The sequence below is a fragment of the Podarcis cretensis genome (assembly GCF_951804945.1).
Source record: "Podarcis cretensis genome assembly, chromosome: 14".
Lineage (NCBI taxonomy): Eukaryota > Metazoa > Chordata > Lepidosauria > Squamata > Lacertidae > Podarcis > Podarcis cretensis.
In genome coordinates, this window is record NC_137183.1 from 39059194 (window position 1) to 39079319 (window position 20126).

Genomic DNA, 20126 nt, shown 5'->3' on the forward strand with positions numbered 1-20126 from the left:
TAGGCAAAGGTTCAGAATTTTAACAGAAGTGAGACAACACCCACTCTTCGCACATGAGCCAGTATTTCATGCATTAGTGTAACCTGTTATAGAAAACATATTGATAGACACTTATTTTCTTAAAGTTATCTGGTTTTTAAGTGATGGAGAACCACTTAACTTGTCTTTTATTAAGTCTGTCATAGCACTTAATGCAACAGCCAATACTGAATTTCCAAAGCTCTGCTTACAAAAGCAAATTTGCTTTTCTATTGGAAAGCTGCTGCTTAAACTTTGGGACTAAAGAATTTATTGCCATTCTACAGACAGACTAACTATGTGCATGTTGAACGTACATCCCTGACTTTGTTGTTGGACTCTTCCAAGTGTTGTACAGGCCTATGTTAACCTGACTTGTTAGGCTGTATCTTCCAGAGGATTAGCCCTGTTCGTTACAGCAAAAAGAACCAGAGGCCTGTGGCACTTGAAAGACTAATTTATTATGGCATTAATTAATTAGGCTTTAAGGTACTACAGGATTCCTATTTTTATTTGGCTACAGCTAGTAAAATCCTTTCCTGCCTATGACCTAGTATGCTCACGAAGCCATTGCATTTCCGAAAAAGCTTGATAATGTAGTCTCCTGTGGCAAATCCTTCCTCAAAAGACAGGATTCTAATATGGCAGTAACATTTGCATCTTTATTTTCTGATGTCCTGTATAATTTCCCCCCACCTCCCTGCTTTCTGGTACCATATAAATAAGATGTGCTGGAAAGGTATGTTTGAGCCAAATTACGGTATTCTTCAGCTCAGTTTACTACAGTTGTCAGCCACAGAACAGTGTATTGCACAGATAGAAAAGGTTAACCCACTGAGGAGGGAAATACATCAGTTTAAAAGTAATAAGCCATTAATTATCAGAGTAAAGCCCCTTTGCAGGCAGTCTGGAACTTGCACTCCACTGCCAATAGCAGGACAAGCTAGGAACAACTTGTGTTCTTGACACGAAAGTAGCCGTAACCTGTTGTGTGCTTTGTTCTTTTCCAGGAAAAAGTGAAAGTGCTTCAAGGGCCAGATAAGATACTTGTTTTTATGTCATTCTGCGAAGACTATCTTAATAGCTATGGGTGAATATAGCCGCTTTATAGACTGGGATAAAATGGATTCTACAATCCAGGACCAGGATGCAAAGGAACTGACCAGCACAGAATTTCAGGACCTGAAGCAACTGGCTCGCCAGGGATATTGGGCCAAAAACCACTCTTTAAGAGCCAAAGTGTACCACAAACTGATTAATGATATCCCTTGCCGCACAGTGACTCCAGATGCCCACGTCTACCGGGACATTGTGGTGAAAATTGCTGGCAAACGTAACAGCGGCAGTCTTCCGCTTCCAGAATTTGTGGACAACAGCCTTGTTCCCACTTACTGCCTAAATGCAGAAGGCATTGGGGCAGTCAGGAAGATAATTTCATGCATTGCAAGCCAGTTCCCGGACATATCATTCTGCCCAGCTCTGCCTTCAGTGGTAGCACTTCTCCTCCATTACAGTAGGGATGAAGCAGAGTGCTTTGAGAAGGTCTGCCGCATCCTTGCCTGCAACGATTCCTCCAAGCACTTCATTGATCAGACATTCTTGGCTTTTGAGTCGTCTTGCATGACTTTTGGCGATCTGGTTAACAAATACTGTCAGGCGGCCCACAAGCTGATGGTAGCAGTTTCCAAGGATGTGCTAGAAGTATATTCAGACTGGCAACGGTGGCTTTTTGGAGAGCTGCCTCTGATTTATGTTGCACGGGTCTTTGATGTATTCTTGGTAGAGGGCTACAAGGTTCTATACCGTGTTGCACTAGCTCTTCTCAAATTCTTTCATAAAGTCAGGGTTGGGCAGACTATGGAGTCAGACAACGTTCAGCAGGACATCCGAGCTTTCGTTAGGGATATTGCAAAGTCAGTGTCTCCTGAGAAACTGCTAGAGAAAGCTTTTGCGATTCGGCTCTTTTCGCGGAAGGAGATCCAGCTTTTGCAGATGGCCAATGAGAAGGCTCTTCAGCAGAAAGGCATAACCGTCAAACAGAAGAGGTAAAAGGGATTCATTATATACTCCAGAGAGGCTTTCCCTCTCCTCTAGTAATGCTCTTGACTTACATGAGAAGTGGATATTGTTGCAAAAGCAGAATAATGTGGGTGCTCAGTGGAAAAGTATAGAGGCTGTACCAACTTAACCGAATAATTACATGCCTATGTTTGCTTTTTCAGCTTCTGATGATTGGGCTTTTAAAGAACTTTAATTTGTCACAAGGACCATAGTGGTGGAGCTCTTCCAATGCTTAATTCAAAGCACTAGTCATGTTTTTTAAAACTCTAAATAGATTATGCCTTAAAATAATCTAAGAGACTGTGACTTCCCATATGAACTTGCCCCTCTTCATCTGAAGAGGGTCTTCTCTGCATTTGCAAAGCCTCAACTACTAATGGGAGAAGTAGGAGAAAGCCTTTTCCGATGCCCCACCTAGATTATAGAACTCCTGTCAGTGTTTTGTACTCCTCCCCCTGTGGCATTCCAACATTTTGATAAAAGGCATTCTTCTTTCAGTTGCAAGTTACTTTTCCCCTCTTTAAATTTATTTTTGTTGTTGATGAAATTGTGATGGCTTTCTTTTGAAATGTTGGAAGCTGCCTTGAGCATCTTAAAAATAATGGAAAGGTGAGGTGCATTTTTATAATGAATAGAGGCTCAGAAGACAAGTAAAGGCAAAGGTACCCAGAGTTGTTAGGTTTCGTGAGAGATGCTTAACTTCTGTTTCAGAATCAGACCTACAGAAGGCATGCTGGATGCAGCAAAACACAATTGTTTCTGATTTTCAATAAAAAAGCCTTAGGAGGTTGGAATTTTGAGCGCAGGAAGTTGGAAGTTGCCTTATCATTCCTCTCCTGCCCCCTCTTTTACTTGCTGTTTGCTCAAAATTGCCTTCTGCTTTCTTTCCCACATGGTTCCAGATGTTTATATAGTAGCTGAGATGGATGATTTTGAACATAAAACAGCTAGAGAGAAAAGGGTAACACACCCCGTTCCCTTCTGCTGGTCTTCAGTAGCCTCCTAAGGCTACTTTTCATTAAAAGTTAAAATGATTTTACGACATATATTTGTGTTACAGGTAGGTAGCCCTGTTGGTCTGATGAAGTCAAAACAAAATAAAAAGATTCCTTCCAGTATCACCTTAGAGACCAACTAAGTTTGTTATTGGTATGAGCTTTTGTGTGCATGCACACTTCTTCAGATACTTCTTCAGATGGTATCACCACAAAGAAAGGCTATTTATCCCAGGGGGTTGGACTAGATGACCCTCAGGTCCCTTCCAACACTACAATTCTGTGATTCTACCATTCTGTGACCTCAACTACATTGCTTGACTGTAGATTGCTCTTACAGAAATTCACTTGTCCAATATGCAAGAAAGAGAAACACACAGTGGAAATGGAACTGGTATTAACTATGAACTAAGGCAGAGGTTTTAAACTGATCTGTGAGTTGCATTTGGGTGGCTTGTGGAAAGGCTGCATCATGGACCTGCGCCAGTAGCAAAAAGTGCCGGGCGCCCAGTTAATTTTGAACACTGGCTTACAATCTATAAAGACAAACTTAAGAGAAATGGGGGAAAGGGCTACAGCTAAAAGTACTAAAACTGGGCAGAGTTAAGTGCACGAGGCATCTTTGATGAAAGAGCCCTTTAAGATGTTCCGCTGGGGCTTTTTCAGCTGACAAGTGTTTGTGAGAGCCTTAAAGTTTCTATATTCTTGTCAGAAGCATTGACATTTCAGAGATTTGGGTCAGTGTTCTAAATATTCCATTTATCGTTAGTAGAAATAGCACAAGACCAGTGGCTGACAGGCATGAGAACGTTGTGCTTTTGTATAAGCTGAAGAACAGCTAGTATTCTGTAATCACAGAAACTTGATTGGAGGAAATGTGTTCTGGTTGTGTGACCCAAAATGTAAAGCTTAAAGGAGCTCAGTTAACATCCTCACAAATAATTTCTTAGCATATCACACATGCAAATGGTTTGGTTTTTGAAATTATGTAATCTGCACCTGTCCAATTTTCAAAGGGGATTCCATTTTTATGTTAACTCTGTATTTTTGTAATATTTTGTTTAAGTTGTCTGTTGTTGCTTCATTTTTTGTACACCACTTAGATATATTTTTAATACATTAAGCGGTATGGAAATTAAATACAGTGGTGCCCCACAAGACGAACGCCTCGCAAGACGGAAAACCCGCTAGACGAAAGGGTTTTCCGTTTTGGAGGCACTTTGCAAAACGAATTTCCCTATGGGCTTGCTTCGCAAGACGAAAATGTCTTGCAAGTTCCTGCGGGGTTTTTTCCCTCCCCCCCCCCTTTTCCTAAGCCCTAAGCCGCTTATCAGCTGATCCGCTGATAAGCCTCTTATCAGCTGATCCGCTAAAAACCGCTAATAGCGCTAATCCGCTAAGCTGTCAATGGGCTTGCTTCGCAAGACGAAAAAGCCGCTATACGAAGAGCCTCACGGAACAGATTAATTTCGTCTTGCGAGGCACCACTGTAATCCAGATCAGATCAAATCAAGTCAAAGGGTAAGTACCACAGCACTAAAGACCCAGTTTCTACATTGTGCGAAACAGGAAAACCTCAACAACAGAGCGCAGTCGCATATAAGGAGTGAGAGTAGAAGGGAAGGTTGAAGGGCAAGTGCAGAAGTCATAAGCAGTTAGGTGAAGAGACATTGTATAGAAAGATAAATGTGATAAGAGAATCGAGGAGGAAGAACTGTGATACAATGGTTGGGTGTCCATCTGTTCTTTAATCTCGTTCATTTGACTTCAAATCTTACTCTTGAGTTTTTCTCTAGGCTCTAATTTACTGAACTTTTCTTGATTTCTCTCTTTTGTCTCGTACTGTTTTGGAGGCACTTTGCAAAACGAATTTCCCTATGGGCTTGCTTCGCAAGACGAAAATGTCTTGCAAGTTCCTGCGGGGTTTTTTCCCTCCCCCCCCCCTTTTCCTAAGCCCTAAGCCGCTTATCAGCTGATCCGCTGATAAGCCTCTTATCAGCTGATCCGCTAAAAACCGCTAATAGCGCTAATCCGCTAAGCTGTCAATGGGCTTGCTTCGCAAGACGAAAAAGCCGCTATACGAAGAGCCTCACGGAACAGATTAATTTCGTCTTGCGAGGCACCACTGTAATCCAGATCAGATCAAATCAAGTCAAAGGGTAAGTACCACAGCACTAAAGACCCAGTTTCTACATTGTGCGAAACAGGAAAACCTCAACAACAGAGCGCAGTCGCATATAAGGAGTGAGAGTAGAAGGGAAGGTTGAAGGGCAAGTGCAGAAGTCATAAGCAGTTAGGTGAAGAGACATTGTATAGAAAGATAAATGTGATAAGAGAATCGAGGAGGAAGAACTGTGATACAATGGTTGGGTGTCCATCTGTTCTTTAATCTCGTTCATTTGACTTCAAATCTTACTCTTGAGTTTTTCTCTAGGCTCTAATTTACTGAACTTTTCTTGATTTCTCTCTTTTGTCTCGTACTGTCATTTCCCTGTCTGCTGCACCCCTCCTCTTTGCAGCATTGCATCCCCAAAAAGGTAGGTTTCAAGATTTGAATACTCCATGCTTTGCTTTGCTTTTCTCTTCTGCCTTGGCTTGACTTCCTAATGGCTGTTGTCGCGGCTTATGCTTGGCTGGTTATGCCAGTACTTACTGCAGTATCAGATGGTGGGGAAGCAGGATGGGGGGGGGGGTTGCAGTTCACAAATGTCTTTCCAGAGCTTTCAACAGTCCTGCTGTCAAGTATGCTGTACAAGGTCTGCATTCTAGTCTAGCCTTATTTCTCTGCACTTTCAAGAGGATTTCACTGGTGAAACACAAGCCTATTCTAACATACTGTAGGGGCTACTAGTCTTTTGTTGTTAAAAGAACTTCTGAGCCATATAGTGATAGGCAGAATGTTAAACATGAAGTTGCTTTGTGTGAATAGATAAAGATTGTTAATAACTGTAGTACAGGGATCCCTAAACTCGGCCCTCCCCTCCAGATGTTTTGGGACTACAACTCCCATAATCCCTAACTAAGAGGACCGGTGGTCAAGGATGATGGGAATTGTAGTCCCAAATCATTTGAAGGGCCAGGTTTGGGGATGCCTGCCCTAGCAGTACAGCCCAAGATAGCTTTTGTGCCTGGGGAGGTGTTCAGATGATCTGGTATATAAATTCCACTTAACTATGATAAGGGTATATTGGCTGCAATTCTTCAGATAGCGTTATAGGCATAAAGTACTGTACCTTACTCTTACTGACAGGGTTGTATGTTGCCACTTATATGTCTGTTTTGATAATATTTATTAAAAATTTTCCAGAATAAAAAGGAAAGATAGCAAGAAAGAAAGAAAAAACAAATATGATTTACACTTGGTTTCAGTGGCATCTTTCCCGGACTTCCCCCCCCTCCCCCTCTTGTATTCCATTTCCCTTAAATTGATTCCACAGATTCTTACCCCAAATTTTAAAACCTTATTTGTAATTTTAAATAACCCATTTATTCCAAATTAATTTATCTTATTTATCTTAATGAACCATTTCTCCTTATATTTTATATAATTCCCTAAGATCGACCCCATTTCCCTTCCACGAATTCCCCTATTTTCAAACAACAAACATGAAAAAAGAAAAGAAAGAAATAATATATAATTTTACAGCCTTTGGATTCCAAATCTTCCCCCCCCCCCCATTCCCCGGTTCCAATGCCAAAGTTCAACCATTGTCTACTGCCAGCCTGGTGTATCCACGTCTATATCTCAACTCCACTTTGCCGTCTTTTGATAGCTTTTAATTTCAGAAAGTCCAATCTCGAAAAAACTCTCAGAAAAAGTCATTGTTCTTCCATCCAGACCTCTATGTTTAAGAGTCTAACTTAAATTCTATTTCTTGGTCCTTTTAAAGTCTGGATGTTCCAAATACTCTGGCTTCAAATTTGGTCCAGCTCTTATTCCTCAGGTTGCTTTTTCCTGTTCTGCTGCAGAAACCTTCTAATTCAGAAACTTCTTGTTCTCCACAGAGGCTTTTGTTATTCAGGAACATAACTTGCGTCAAGTCCCTTCCTTTCTTCAATAGATAAATCCATTGTCTCCTTTAGTATAGAAACCTCTGTAGACAAAATAATGCTTCGTTTTTGCAGCTTTCCCAAGAGATAACAGATCCTGCTCAAATTCATAGTATTTTTCCACTTGCTGCTACTGTTGCAATGTCCCAGCCTCCCTCTAGAGGGAATATGGTAACTTAATTTCTTTCAAAATCAGACCCAAAAGTCAAATAACTTGTTGCCTTTATTTCCAATAATTTATGTCCAAATTGTAACAAATCTAACCAGCAAAGCCATCGTAACAAAGTTCTCTTTTATTTTCCTGCTTTGACAGCTACTTTGACAGCTGTCAAAGTTTCTGTGTCTCTTCACCAGTCTCTCATAGCGGATCGTTCCCGGTTCCCGGGGGGGTTGCATTTTAGTTCCCACAAATCAGTCTTCTCCTCCAGCACAATTATTGTAATTTCCCTTCGTGAAGTTAAAAATTTTTTTCAGGTAAACAAGTTCATCTCTCGATCTTAGTTGTCAAATCCTTGCATTGAGCCATCTACAACAGGGGGGGGCGGACTTCCTTTTTGCACTCCCCCCGCTCGCTCCAAATTCAAAGATCAAATTTCCCTTTTAAGTCCAATCAATTTACTCACGGGTTGTTCCTTTTAGTCCAAATCCGAAATTTTCAAAGAAGAAGTCGTTGCTCTCCGCCGAATGGCATGCGGCTTCGCTGGGCAGGGGAAGTATTGGACTCACAGCACCACACACACACCCCCCGTCACCCGCTCCGCAGCCTTTAAAAAGGCTCCTTCGCGGGTCGGGGGGGCGCAAACGGTGCCCGCCGAGTCACCAAGTCCATGGGCATCTCCGCCCATGGTTTTTGAGGGTCCCCGCGTCACTGGCACGGCAGGACCCGACCCCTACCCAGCCGACTCCCTCCGGAGCTCGGAGAGAATCCACCATTCGGCGATGGCGCCGACCCGGAAGTCCGCCACTTATATGTCTGAAGGTGGTTTGAGGACTAAGGCCGGGTTGCTATATGGGAGTCATCCTCCCTGCAATTCAGACAAGCACATGTGGTAGGTGTAAAGTCCCTCCATATAGTGCCTATACATTTACATGTTCCTTGTATTTTGTTCCATCTCCTTGCTTCTGACCACCTCTGCCCTGCTGGTTCATACATATGCTGGTCAGTCGGTCTCTCACATATGTGCATGCGTGTGCTCGCACACACACACACAGAAACATATATATATATATATATAAGCACTGCTTTTGTCTGTTTGCTGCTTTTATTATTTCATGACACTATCCTTCATTTGCCTTCTCCTTTTTCCAGAGAGTCTTTCAAAATAAATGATGGAAAAGTTCCTAGGCCCATATTGCTCTGGGACATGTCAAGCCTCCTTCACAGCCAGATTTCCTCCCGGGCTTGCTCTCAGTGAGCCTTGACCCTTGAATCTCCCTAATTTTTTTCTTCCCTGAACCTTAGTCAGATGGCTGCACATGCTGATTCCCTATCAGGGTCTTCTTTGTTGCTCAGACTTCCCCTTAGTACAGGCAATGACTGCTTTGCACAAGTTATGTTCCTGACCCCCTTGCATGTTGGCGGAGTGCACATAAGCCATTTACCCTCCCGCCTTTTTTTCAGCCCCTTCTGGGTTGTGGCAATGCATGTGTGCGCTGTCACCTGTCAATTAGTCATTGCCTGTATAACACCAATTCCTTCCTTCCTTCCTTCCTTCCTTATTTTTTTCACCTTGGGAGCAACAGAAGCACATTGTACTGGAAAGTTGGAAGAAAGCACCTAAGGTAGCCTGGTGACAATCAGGGGCATGGCTCAATGCATTAAGGCATTAACCAAAAAGAGCTTCCTACAGCCCATGCACAAATACAGAAAATGAATGCAACACATGAAGGTGTGACTAAGTGTGGAACTATTGCCTGCAGCCCAAATTGGATGAATGGCATGTTCTTCCCCACCCTCAGTTAAGCTTGTTTCCAAGATCTTTTTAAAAGTATACAAGCCCATGTGGTATTCAAGCCCATAACTGAGAAGCCAGTAGTGAACTTTTAACAAATTTCTTGTTAGCAGCAGTGCTTTTTTCTGTGGGGATTTAGGGGTACGTGTACCCCTAAACATTTTGTGAATCTTTCTACTTTTGTCCATTTAGTGTATTTATTTTTCCCGATTTGAACCATAAAATGGTGATTTTCTTGAGTCCAAATGAGAGTACCCCTAAAAAATTTTTTTTAGAAAAAAAAAAGGACTGGTTAGCGTCATGTTTATTAATCACTCTGCCACAGGTACACAGTCCATGTGCTTTGGTAACAAGACATGAGATTCATGTTAGCTTGAGCTGCCTAAGCCTTGGTGGTTTTAAGGCTTAGAGATTAGTGATAAATTGTAGCATGCACACTAAACAGAGCAGCCTTCACAAGTTGTGGCTCATGCTTGGAAGGAGACTAATCAACAACCTGATAATCCTCTGCTGATATCATGCAGGCTCCTATCTGCAGTGCTTCGGAAGTACATATAACTGGCTCTGTGGCTTATCTGTGCTGAAGGGAACACATACTGCCCTTAGCATATGCAGTCAACTGTGCATTTTGATTAACTTCTGGTTTAAGGACAGAACATGAGTTGCTTCAGAAAGGGAGCCACACCATTTCTGAAACTGTCACTGTACTTCAATTAAATTTTGAAACTACCCATGAATGAGAATCCCATTTCCCTCACTTAATTAGATATGTGCAGGCAATTCCGACCAAACATTACGACAAACTTTCTGGTGGCAGATGTTCGACAATGGAACTGGCTACCTTGGAGGGTGATGGAGGTGATGGGAGATTTTAAAAATGAGGTTAGATGGTCATCTGCCAGGGATTCATTAGCTGAAATTCCTGCATTGGAGGGGATTGGACTAAATGACTTTGGGTCCCTTCCAACTCCAAAATTCTATCATTCTATTAGCCGCTAGTTTTCTGCAAGGTTTACAGTATGCAGATGTGTCCTTAATAAAATGGACAGGTGGCTTCCCCCCCTTTTTTTTAAGAATGCCTTTGCACTATAAGTGGCCTGCATTTCAACTCTTCTTCCTAGCATGTACTGTATAATAACTCCAAAGTTTGGCTTGCTTTATGGTACAGTTCTTGCATACCTCTGACATAAGCTGTGAAACCTGCATTTAACTCTAGCTTGGCTGTGAAAAAGAATTGGCTATATTTCCTTGTCACTGGCTTGTATGTTATTATCCTCCTGTTTTATGTATTGGCTTCCAGAGCTTTGGAGCAACTGAGCCTTCTGTGGATTCTTTAACTCCATGGATATAGCCACATTCAAGTCTGTTTTCATACTTGGGCAACAGTTGGAAAAGAATTTCCATGAGTGGCACATAGCTCTGAATATATTTATGGTTGTACAGTTTCCTCTGTAATGGTATCACCTGGGGCCCCTGCTGGTTTTGAACAGCAGTCATGGCTGGGGAAGGGTGTTTACATCAAAACCTTCCAAGTGATTTTCAATGGCTATAGCTTTGATTGGGAAATTGGGGTAGCTTGTAAATATGTCTACCAAATCAGTGGGGAAACCATGAAAGGGCAAAGCTGATCCTAGTTGCAAGGTAACAACTTATGGTATAGTAGGTTTTAAAATTTCCCAGAATTCCCACCATTTGAAAATCTGTATTCTTCCTTGGGGACACAAAAAAAATGTACAGCTATCGATTATTCACATGAAAATCAAATACAGAAAGTACCGTATTTTTTGCTCTATAAGACTCACCTTTTCCCTTCTAAAAAGGAAGGGGAAATGTGTGTGTGTGTTATGGAGTGAATGCAGGCTGCGTAGCTATCACAGAAGCCAGAACAACAAGAGGGATCACTGCTTTCGCTGCGCAGCGATCCCTCTTGCTGTTCTGACTTCTGAGATTCAGAATATTTTTTTTCTTGTTTTCCTCCTCCAAAAACTAAGTGCGTCTTGTGGTCTGGTGCATCTTATAGAGCAAAAAATACAGTAACTTCCTGTTATCCATGTAAAAATGCTGATTTGTATTTAAAAACATTATTTTGACAAAACTACTTAGGGCTGCTGAGATCTGCACCCTTATACAGAGCTAAACACCACAGCATTAATATGGATATCAAGCCCTCCTAATTTCAAGCTGTGGGCGACTGGAAACCCCTTAGTTGTTTTGCCTTTTTATTGTTTTTCCTGTGGTGTGGTGTTGCCCTCTTTCAGCTCATAGAGTTACTAGCCCTTCTGCTAGTTTCTTTGTTAGTCATTTACAATGCATCTACAAAGGGAAAGGGAAAGAAATGTTTTAATTTGCAATGCTTTTTTGCCTTCTGGATGTCAGGAAGGGACTCTTTCTTGCCATAGGCAACAAGTTGAGGCCCGAATTGGGCAGTAGTTGCTTTGGACAAATGCCCATGACTCCAGTTTTAACACCACTTTTCTTTTATTCCACAGACAGAATGTCCACTTGGCAGTTCATGCTGAGAACTTCAAGTCTGAAATAGTTGATGTAAAGAAGATGAGAGACATCTGGTCATGGATTCCTGAGCGCTTTGCACTTTGCCAGCCACTGCTGCTGTTCACCACCTCCGAACATGGCTGCAGCTTAAGCAGGTAAAATGTAGTCAGCACTATTTTAAAAGGAATCTTTGGTACTATACGCCACAAGATGATGTAGACAATCATAGGCCACTTCTCTTGGCAAGCGTGCCTTGCTTCTGTTGTATGATGAATGTTGCTAGAGTTGTCTTGCCTTGCCTCAACACAAGCAGAGTTTGTAGGCTGCCTTTCCATTGAATGTATGTTGGTGTGCTATCAACCCATATACAGTGGTACCTCGGGTTAAGTACTTAATTCGTTCCGGAGGTCCGTTCTTAACCTGAAACTGTTCTTAACCTGAAGCACCACTTTAGCTAATGGGGCCTCCCACTACCGCCGCACCGCCAGAGCACGATTTCCGTTCTCATCCTGAAGCAAAGTTCTTAACCTGAGGTCATATTTCTGGGTTAGTGGAGTCTGTAACCTGAAGTGTATGTAGCCCGAGGTACCACTGTAAACCTTTTTTTATGTCAAATCATGGCTTAGTGTGAAAGCATGTGGTCCCAGAATGGCGATTGCAGCTGCTTTCCCCCTCCCTGGCCATCCTGCTGTTGTTGCCATGGTTTGTCTTAGTATGTCACCTGAACATGGGCTTGTGGTTTGTCTCACTCCAGACAAACTACAATCTGTAACCAAGATTCATTCTTGGTTTACAGTTTAAGGAGATGGACCACAAACCCAGATTTGGATGATGTGCTAAGCCAAACCAAACCATGACTTGGCTCATAGAATGCAGCAACAGCAGGACCAGAAATCAAGCAGCCACAACCTTCTCTCTGGGAACCTGCACATTTGTGATGTACTGTGATTTTGCTTAGTGTTATGGACAAACTGAGCCATAGACTATTCTGTGCTATAGAACTGTGGGTTTTTGCTCGCTCTTCCTTAGCTGAGAGGCCTAACTGTATGCTAAAGCAACAAGGAATGTTGTGGCATTAAAAAACCTAAGACATTTATTATGGCATAAGGTTTTGTGAACTAGAGTCTGGTCTGTTAGCACATCACCCAAACAGTTTTTATTGTTGATTAAAGAGGCAGACAATGAACTGGGACTTGATTGGCAGTGTGGTGTGGATGCAAAAAGTGTGTGGAGAGTGTGTAGTTACCAAGACCAGCAGTGGGTTGTTTCACTAAGGGAGCATCGTTTTATATGTATCTTTATCAGGTTCTATTCGCATTGCGAGGGACATGAACCAACTCTCCTTCTGATTAAGACAACGGCCCAAGAGGTAAGTTAGTAGGACAAGTAGCAGCTTTATAAAACACACTTTATAAATTTCATATGATTCACTGATCTGTTGTCCATCAATTATTGTAGTTGCCATAGACGAAAAATGAAATAACTCCTTAGAACTCTCCCTGTTCCACTAACTCATTTGTGCCTTGCTTGCTTAATAAAGCACAATTTAGCTGCTTTCTTGGGAAATTTGAATTTGAAATTCAACCTGTTTTCCAGGTTGACGTGTTATGCCACAGACTCCCTTCCCCTACCACTACACAGGGGTTGCTTCATCACAGTGCACACACTGTGTCTCCTGCACGACTGCAGAGCTATTCAGAAAGACCCATATACATTCTCTCTCCAGGCCCCTGTTGACACTGATAGGAGCAGTCATAAAATGTGATCTTGGTTGACCGCCATAGACTAACTAAAGATATAGCTTGCTACCCTCACACCAGGACCACTTCAGAGACAAACCTGGGTTTGCTATATTCAACTGTGAGTTGCTGCTGTTGACAAATTTACATGTTTGATTTGCATTTCACACATAAGGTGTGTGTTAGGTGTACACCTACAAATGTTATAAGTGTCTCTTTATCTACCAGCTTTGAGACCTTTCAGCATTACAGCTTCAAGTGTTTGAACTTCTTCGTTGTTTCTCTAAAATGGTGGCTATTACCATCCTAGGTCTGTGGGGCTTATTTATCAACCGACTGGAATGAACGTAAACGAGGAGGAAACAAGCTGAGCTTCTTTGGAACAGGGGAATGTTTTGTGTTCAGGGTAAGAAGCAGTAATGTTCACTCTTGCCACAACCACCCCTTGCCTTTGGAGAACAACCTACTGATCAGTTTATAAGACTCAACCTGGCTGCTGTTAGTAGCAGCAGTTTAACCAACATCATCAGAGCAAACTTTTTTCCAAGTTCTTCAAAAGTCTTCATTAGGCTGAATGTTATGACATTATACTGCAATAAGAGTCTTGATTATTGTTGGGTGTCACACTTTTTCTGTCATGGTGTATGATGCAGGGTTGTCAAACTAGGAAGTGTAGAAATTTTGAATTATTATTATTGTTAATTGAATTTATATACCGCCCTAAACCTGGAGGTCTCAGGGCGGTTCACAAAAAAGATCACAATATATAAAATGAAAATAAAAACAATAAAACACACACACCCCCAAAAAAGATTCCAAGCAGTCGTCAAAGTGGAAAACACATCTTCATCCAGAAGAGCACTGATTATACAGATAAGTAGGAGGTCATGCTGCAGCTGCTGGTTGCGTGTAAAACTTGGGGCAAGGGACCAAGGCACACAGTGTAGTATCGGTGCACATGGATTGTTGATGAGCTACCAAAACAAATGTGTCACTCTGAAGTTGGAAGGCAACTGGATTCAGTCTGCATTTAAAGGTGAACCTATCAAATTTGCACTTTCTGAAACAAGAAGCAAACCAAAACACAGCCATCCTTCAAAATTGACACTTCTCTGAATTCTGCCACGCAGTTCTTCAGCCAAGTAATGTATACAAGAACATATATGCTAGTGTGTATATAAATATATAACAGTGAAAATAACATACAAGAATGCATTGTATTCTGGGATATTGTATAGAAAAATGTGTATATTAGGAGGAATTCACATTAAAATGCTGATAAATTCACAAGGCCTTTTTTAAAATAGCAAAGTGATGTGGAAATGGGGAGAACAGTACTTAAGAGTGGGGAGAAACGAGAAACCAAAAGTGATATATCCCCCCATCCCTAGTTGTAAGTACCTTTTTAAGATTCAATTAACACGAGTCTTTACCATTAAAGCGGCAATCAAGAGGGTCACCAAATGAAACATTTTAGTAGCTATCCTGATTTTGCAAGATTCCTGATGCAATGTCAGGGAGAGGTTGTGCAATATAACTGTCATAATGTCTTAACACTTCTCTAGTGCATTGAAGTCCTGCCTAGAAAGGTAGGCCAGAAGTACTCTATATATTGGCTGCTGAGCAATCTGAAAGCCCCCCCGTGCTCTACAAATACCAAACTTGATTAATGACAAAGCAAGGAGACCACTGAAAGTTGCTCTGAGCTTTTCTAAAGGAAAAGCAGGTTATAAATATAATAACTTCCCTTTTTAGTGTCTGCCACAATATTCATAGTGCAAATGCATTCTGAAAATCTTTCTTGGGGTGTGAATCAAGTTCTGGCCAGGGGGCGGGGGGGGGGGGGAGACGCCAAGTGCAGTGCATTTTCTCTGAAGAATTCCTTCATAACTCCATCTCTCCTCTCCTCCTTTCCTCTCTCTAGCTGGTGCCTGAAGTGGAACGCTATGAGTGGGTAATAATCAGGCACCCAGAGCTAGCCATGACAGGACCTGAACAAGGGAACAATTCCTCCCATGTTTCTGACCCTCCATCCGCAACCAGCCTCCCCTCGGACCCCTCAGACCGCCTTTCCCCCTTCCTTTCTGCCCGACACTTCAACCTGCCTTCCAAAGCTGCATCCATGTTTATGGCTGGTGGAATGGAATGCATCATTATAGGTAAGCCTGTGCTCTTCTGTTTCTGCCTCTTGCAACAGCGCCGTATAGTTCTATGTAGGGACACAAAGGCGTTTGCACTTTTTAAGACTTTTATTCCTAAATCATCTTTGAATCTGGGTTAAAATGAAAGATGGAGTAGGAGAATGATTTTCATTTGATATCGAGCTGCAGTTAGGCCTGCAATGTTGACAGTTGGGGGGAGAACTATAATAATATAATGATAATTTATTATTTACACCCCGCCCATCAGTCTGGGTTTCCTCAGCCACACTGGGTGGCTCCCAACAGAGTGATGATGATGATGTGGTAAAACATCAAACATTAAAAACTTCCCTTAACAGGGGATGTCTTTTAAAAGTTAAATAGTTGTTTATTTCATTGACATCTGATGGGAGGGCGTTCCACAGGGCAGGCGCCACTGCTGAGAAGGCCTTCTGCCTGGTTCCCTGTAACCTCACTTCTCACAGTTAGGAAACCGCCAGAAGGCCTTCGAAGCTGAACCTCAGTGTCCGGGCTGAATGATGGGGTTGGAGACACTCCTTCAGGTATACTGGGCTGAGGCCGTTTAGGGCTTTAAAGGTCAGCACCAACACTGAATTGTGCTTGGAAACGTACTGGGAGCCAATAGAGGTCTTTCAGGACCGGTGTTATATGGTCTTGGCAAATAGATCCAGTGTGCAATATTTTATCTGTTCTGCATCAGGCTCTTGACCATAAGCTCTTATGAAAGCTAAAATATCCATAATTGAATGCTCTGCATATGCTAGCCTTCACCAACATGGTGCACTCCAGATGTTGTTGCCCAAAATATCTGGAGGGTGTCAGGTTGACAAAGACTGTTACACACCTTGGAAACCATGAACTCTTAACTGTAGAGCAGTTTGATGGGGTGATAATGTCTTCTCATAATATATATTCCCATGTTGGGGCAGCTGAAAGCTGTCATTCTCTTGTCTCCAGAAGTAGTGGAACTGAACATGAGATTGGAGCCACTGCTTTGCATCTTGATGCAGGGACAGTGTAACTGTGGTCTTTTCCCCCACAGGCGGAGGCGACGGTCAAGCTCTCTACATTGACGCAGACCTGAACCATGGAAGAACTGGCCACTGCAACACTTTCAACAACCAACCATTGTGCTCTGAAAGTTTCCAGATAGCTATCATAGAGGTTTGGGGTTTCAAGGACACTATGAGCAACTGAGGAGATAGAGCCTACTTTCAAAAACAGCTAGCTCGTGGAGCATCTTATGATTCTGACCACAACTCCAGTTGCAAGAGTGGAGCTTATTTCTGAATCCACAAAATCAGTAGGCTCCTTTTTTGTAATTTAGAAAGCTAATTTGCAGGGCTCACTTAGATGCAGGGGCCTCATTGTTCAGCCATTGTATTCTTCATGTGCAATTTGTATTTAGCTAAGCGATTTATCCTTGACCTCCTGTTCTTACCTCTGGAAACCTTTATGCATATCCTGATATTTTTGGTAGCAAGAAGGTGGCCTCACTGAAGTATCCAAGTTGACTTTTATCCGTGTCAGAGCCTTCATGAGGCCAGATAACATTTCTGATGTCAGCAGGTGCTTGTTGGTGACTGGATTTATCCAGCAGTGTAATTTTTCTTCTTTTGCAGAAGCTTCTAATCCCTGCTAACGTTAGCTTGGATACAGGGTGACTCCTATGCAATCCAAACTGATTATGTTGCCGATTTTTCTCTCCTCCCAACTGCAGTCTTGCTTACTGTGTGCCACGCCAACCTAGAGGCTTCCCCAGATCCCCAGGGGGCTGCAGTGGGAAAGGGAAAGATGAGAGAGACCCATTGCACATGTGCAGAACACACTGCAAATGGATTGTTTGATCCAAGCCATTATTTTCTATAACCTATTAGATTAGAGAAATCTATTAAAAGCACCATTTTGTGTGTGTGCACGCACACACTCATTTACACACCTTACAGCTGGCTGTTCCCCTAAGAGCCAGTCTTCGTTTGACATTCCGCTGTGTGTGAAGTGAGGCTGACTGAGTAATTTGAGAGTACTTTTTCCCCCCTTTGGTCTTCAGTGCCACTGCTCTGTTGAAGGCATCCTGTCTGACATGCTGCCATCCTGCTTTTCTGTTTACATTCCTGATACTGCATATCAGTGATACCATGATTTTTTTTAGGGGGTACATTCAGGCAGCTAACGACCCTTATGGGATATACAACACACTGAACTACTTCCTCCTGAGTCGTTGCTATTTGTGTTGAAAAGAAGCTGGGAGGAGCTTGAAGCAGTATTAGCTAATTGACCTCACACTTTGGCACAGGCTTTTAAAGTGAAGCTATTGCAACAAGTTAGGGAAATGGCCGGTAGTTGTTTTGACTATTAAAGGACTGTTTCTTCTATGGACTCTAGGAGGTGCTGCATCCTCATTAACCTGACAGATACCTGGTCACTGGAATGCAGCCTTTGCATGCAGCCTTTGGCTGTTTGGTTAGTGGTGACATCTCTTCCGTTCAGGTTGCCATGTGGTAAGCAAAGTCTGCTCCTAGACTAACACAGAAGCATTAAGCACATCCCCTTTTTTGTGTGTCTCTGAATGGGCTGTGAGATCTGCTCACTCCTAGCTTAGCAAATGAAGAAGGGAGCTTTGCCATATCTGATAGCCGCACAACTGCAGTAAAGTGGCCAGCTTAGAAGATTTTCCTTCAGAACTGGTTATTGAGTGTTTTCATTTGATTATGCCCTGTCTTAGAAATGACACAGCCTATGGCTAAAAATGGGGGGAAAGCCAGCTTGTTACAGAACTTGCTCGGTTGAGGCGATGCAAAACTCAGCATGCTTTAGCCTTTGGGGAGGTTACATGTGTTTGAAGCTAGGAGGTACTTAAGATAATAGCTCAAGAACATATCATATAACCTGGCTTATTTTAAGCTTGTTTTGGCCCTTTCTCTTACAATTTCTAGTAATGTGGACAAAATTCTACCTGCCTGATTTGATGGACGTTGTTAGGTAGTGGAGTAATACAGACACAAAAAGAAGCCATTGCATGGTGTCTTACAGCTGAAGCTGTTTGCTCGTGCTGTCTGGGGAGCTTTATCTGCAATGGGCTACCCTCCTCTGAATGAAAACTGGTGACATTTCTGACCATCTTTCCACAGCCCAGCCCAGTCCACTCCCCATCACTTCTCTGTTGGAGTAGAATGCAGCACATGTGAACAACATCAAAACATCCAACTAAGGTGAATTGTTTAGGATGTGGACGTCTCAGCAAACCAAGTTGAGCATGTTTCCATATCTATCCAGAAGGTGGCACACATTTCTCAGTGGATGTTGACATGGTGAAAAATAAATAGGTGTTAACAGTCAGTCATCTAAGCTTTTGTGAAGCAGAGCTGTGAAAGTGGGGGCTGGGATGTTACTTGCAGTCTTGAGAAGGGTGCAGCTCAGTTTGCTGCAGCAGGTTTGGCAAAAATAAAAAATACATCTCCCTGTTATGTTTCCCAATCTGTTTTAAGTGGTTTTTTTTTTTAGCACAAGCAGTTTTGGATGATATGTCTTGAAGTCGATACCTTATTCGTGATTTCATTAAGTATGTTGATATTAAGTTTTATCAGGTTTGTGTCTTCAATTTTTGAGATCTTGATGATGACTGAAAAGGAGCCATTCTAAAAGTGGTTTCCTGGGAGATGAGTCCCTTCCTTATAATAATAGGTTGGACGGCAACACTTGCTGGTTTGAGGAAGGGAGAGAGGTCTTGGTGGTAGCAAGAAGTGACATGAATGTAACTAGAAATAGCTTCCAACCTAATTCTTTGTGGTGCAGGCAAATTTCTACCCACCTACAGTAGACTGCTGCAGTGCTAGAATTTTCTTGGGAATGTTTCAGTAATTCACTGAGAACCATGTACTTGTTGACAACCAAGATTCCCTATTTCTCATTGGGATTATTAACTTTTATTGCATATGAAGAGGAAACAGAAGAGAAAGTCAATATTACCATTAAAGAGTTAAAAACACCTCATACTAGAAATACTTTCAGTTTTAGGAAACCATAAAAACTGCTTCATTCATTAAATCAGTTGTTAATCCCAGAATTGATGTTAAGCACAGACTTTATTAATTCTTTTTTAAAAAAAAAATATTCCGAGGTGTTTACTTCATGTCTCTTGAAATAAGTGTTCTAGTTTTCCTCCAAAATCTGAATATGTATATTTTTGCCTCGCCATCGTAATGTGTTAATACCACAAGCAAGCAAGGCCTTTGCCCTCATCTACACACAGTTGGGGCGGAGGAACTCTGGTGTTGCAGATACATATCTAGAAGGTGGACCAGCGGCCAGATCTCAGCTGCTGTCTCCTCCCTCTCTCCCTCTAGGTTGCTGTGTGTCCCTTTGGTGTGTTTTGAGATGAGCATTGTACCTGGTTGTAACGATACATGTGAATGTGCCTACTGCTCCTGACAATGTGGTGATGTTTATTTCCCTGGAGGCAATTGTAGCTTTTGTGCAATGTGACTTTCTTCCCTTAATGTATAGTTTATGTCTACCTTCCACAACTGATGTCACTGATGGCAGTTGTCGCTGTGCGTGTGTGTGTGTGAATGTGAATCTGTGGCCACACAGAAATCAAATTGACTTTTAACAGAAAAATAAACTCTGGATATGACTTTTCAATACAGCCACATG

At 42.2% G+C, this 20126-nt stretch overlaps 1 protein-coding gene across 5 annotated transcripts in view; it reads left to right on the top strand.

Moving 5' to 3' along the window:
* The window catches only part of TBC1D24 (TBC1 domain family member 24), a 33233-nt gene extending 13124 nt beyond the window's left edge, over positions 1-20109 (top strand). For 4 of the 5 annotated variants that reach the window (XM_079952396.1, XM_079952393.1, XM_079952395.1 and 1 more), the window contains exons 2-8: positions 1029-2063; positions 5594-5611; positions 11566-11724; positions 12875-12938; positions 13619-13714; positions 15233-15467; positions 16513-20109. In XM_079952396.1, coding sequence (XP_079808522.1) covers positions 1105-2063; positions 5594-5611; positions 11566-11724; positions 12875-12938; positions 13619-13714; positions 15233-15467; positions 16513-16667 — 1686 coding nt within the window. In that variant the 5' untranslated portion in view covers positions 1029-1104 and the 3' untranslated portion in view covers positions 16668-20109. The remainder of the gene's footprint in view (positions 1-1028; positions 2064-5593; positions 5612-11565; positions 11725-12874; positions 12939-13618; positions 13715-15232; positions 15468-16512) is intronic. The other variant, XM_079952397.1, reaches the window with a different exon arrangement.
* The last annotated feature ends 17 nt before the right edge of the window (positions 20110-20126 follow it).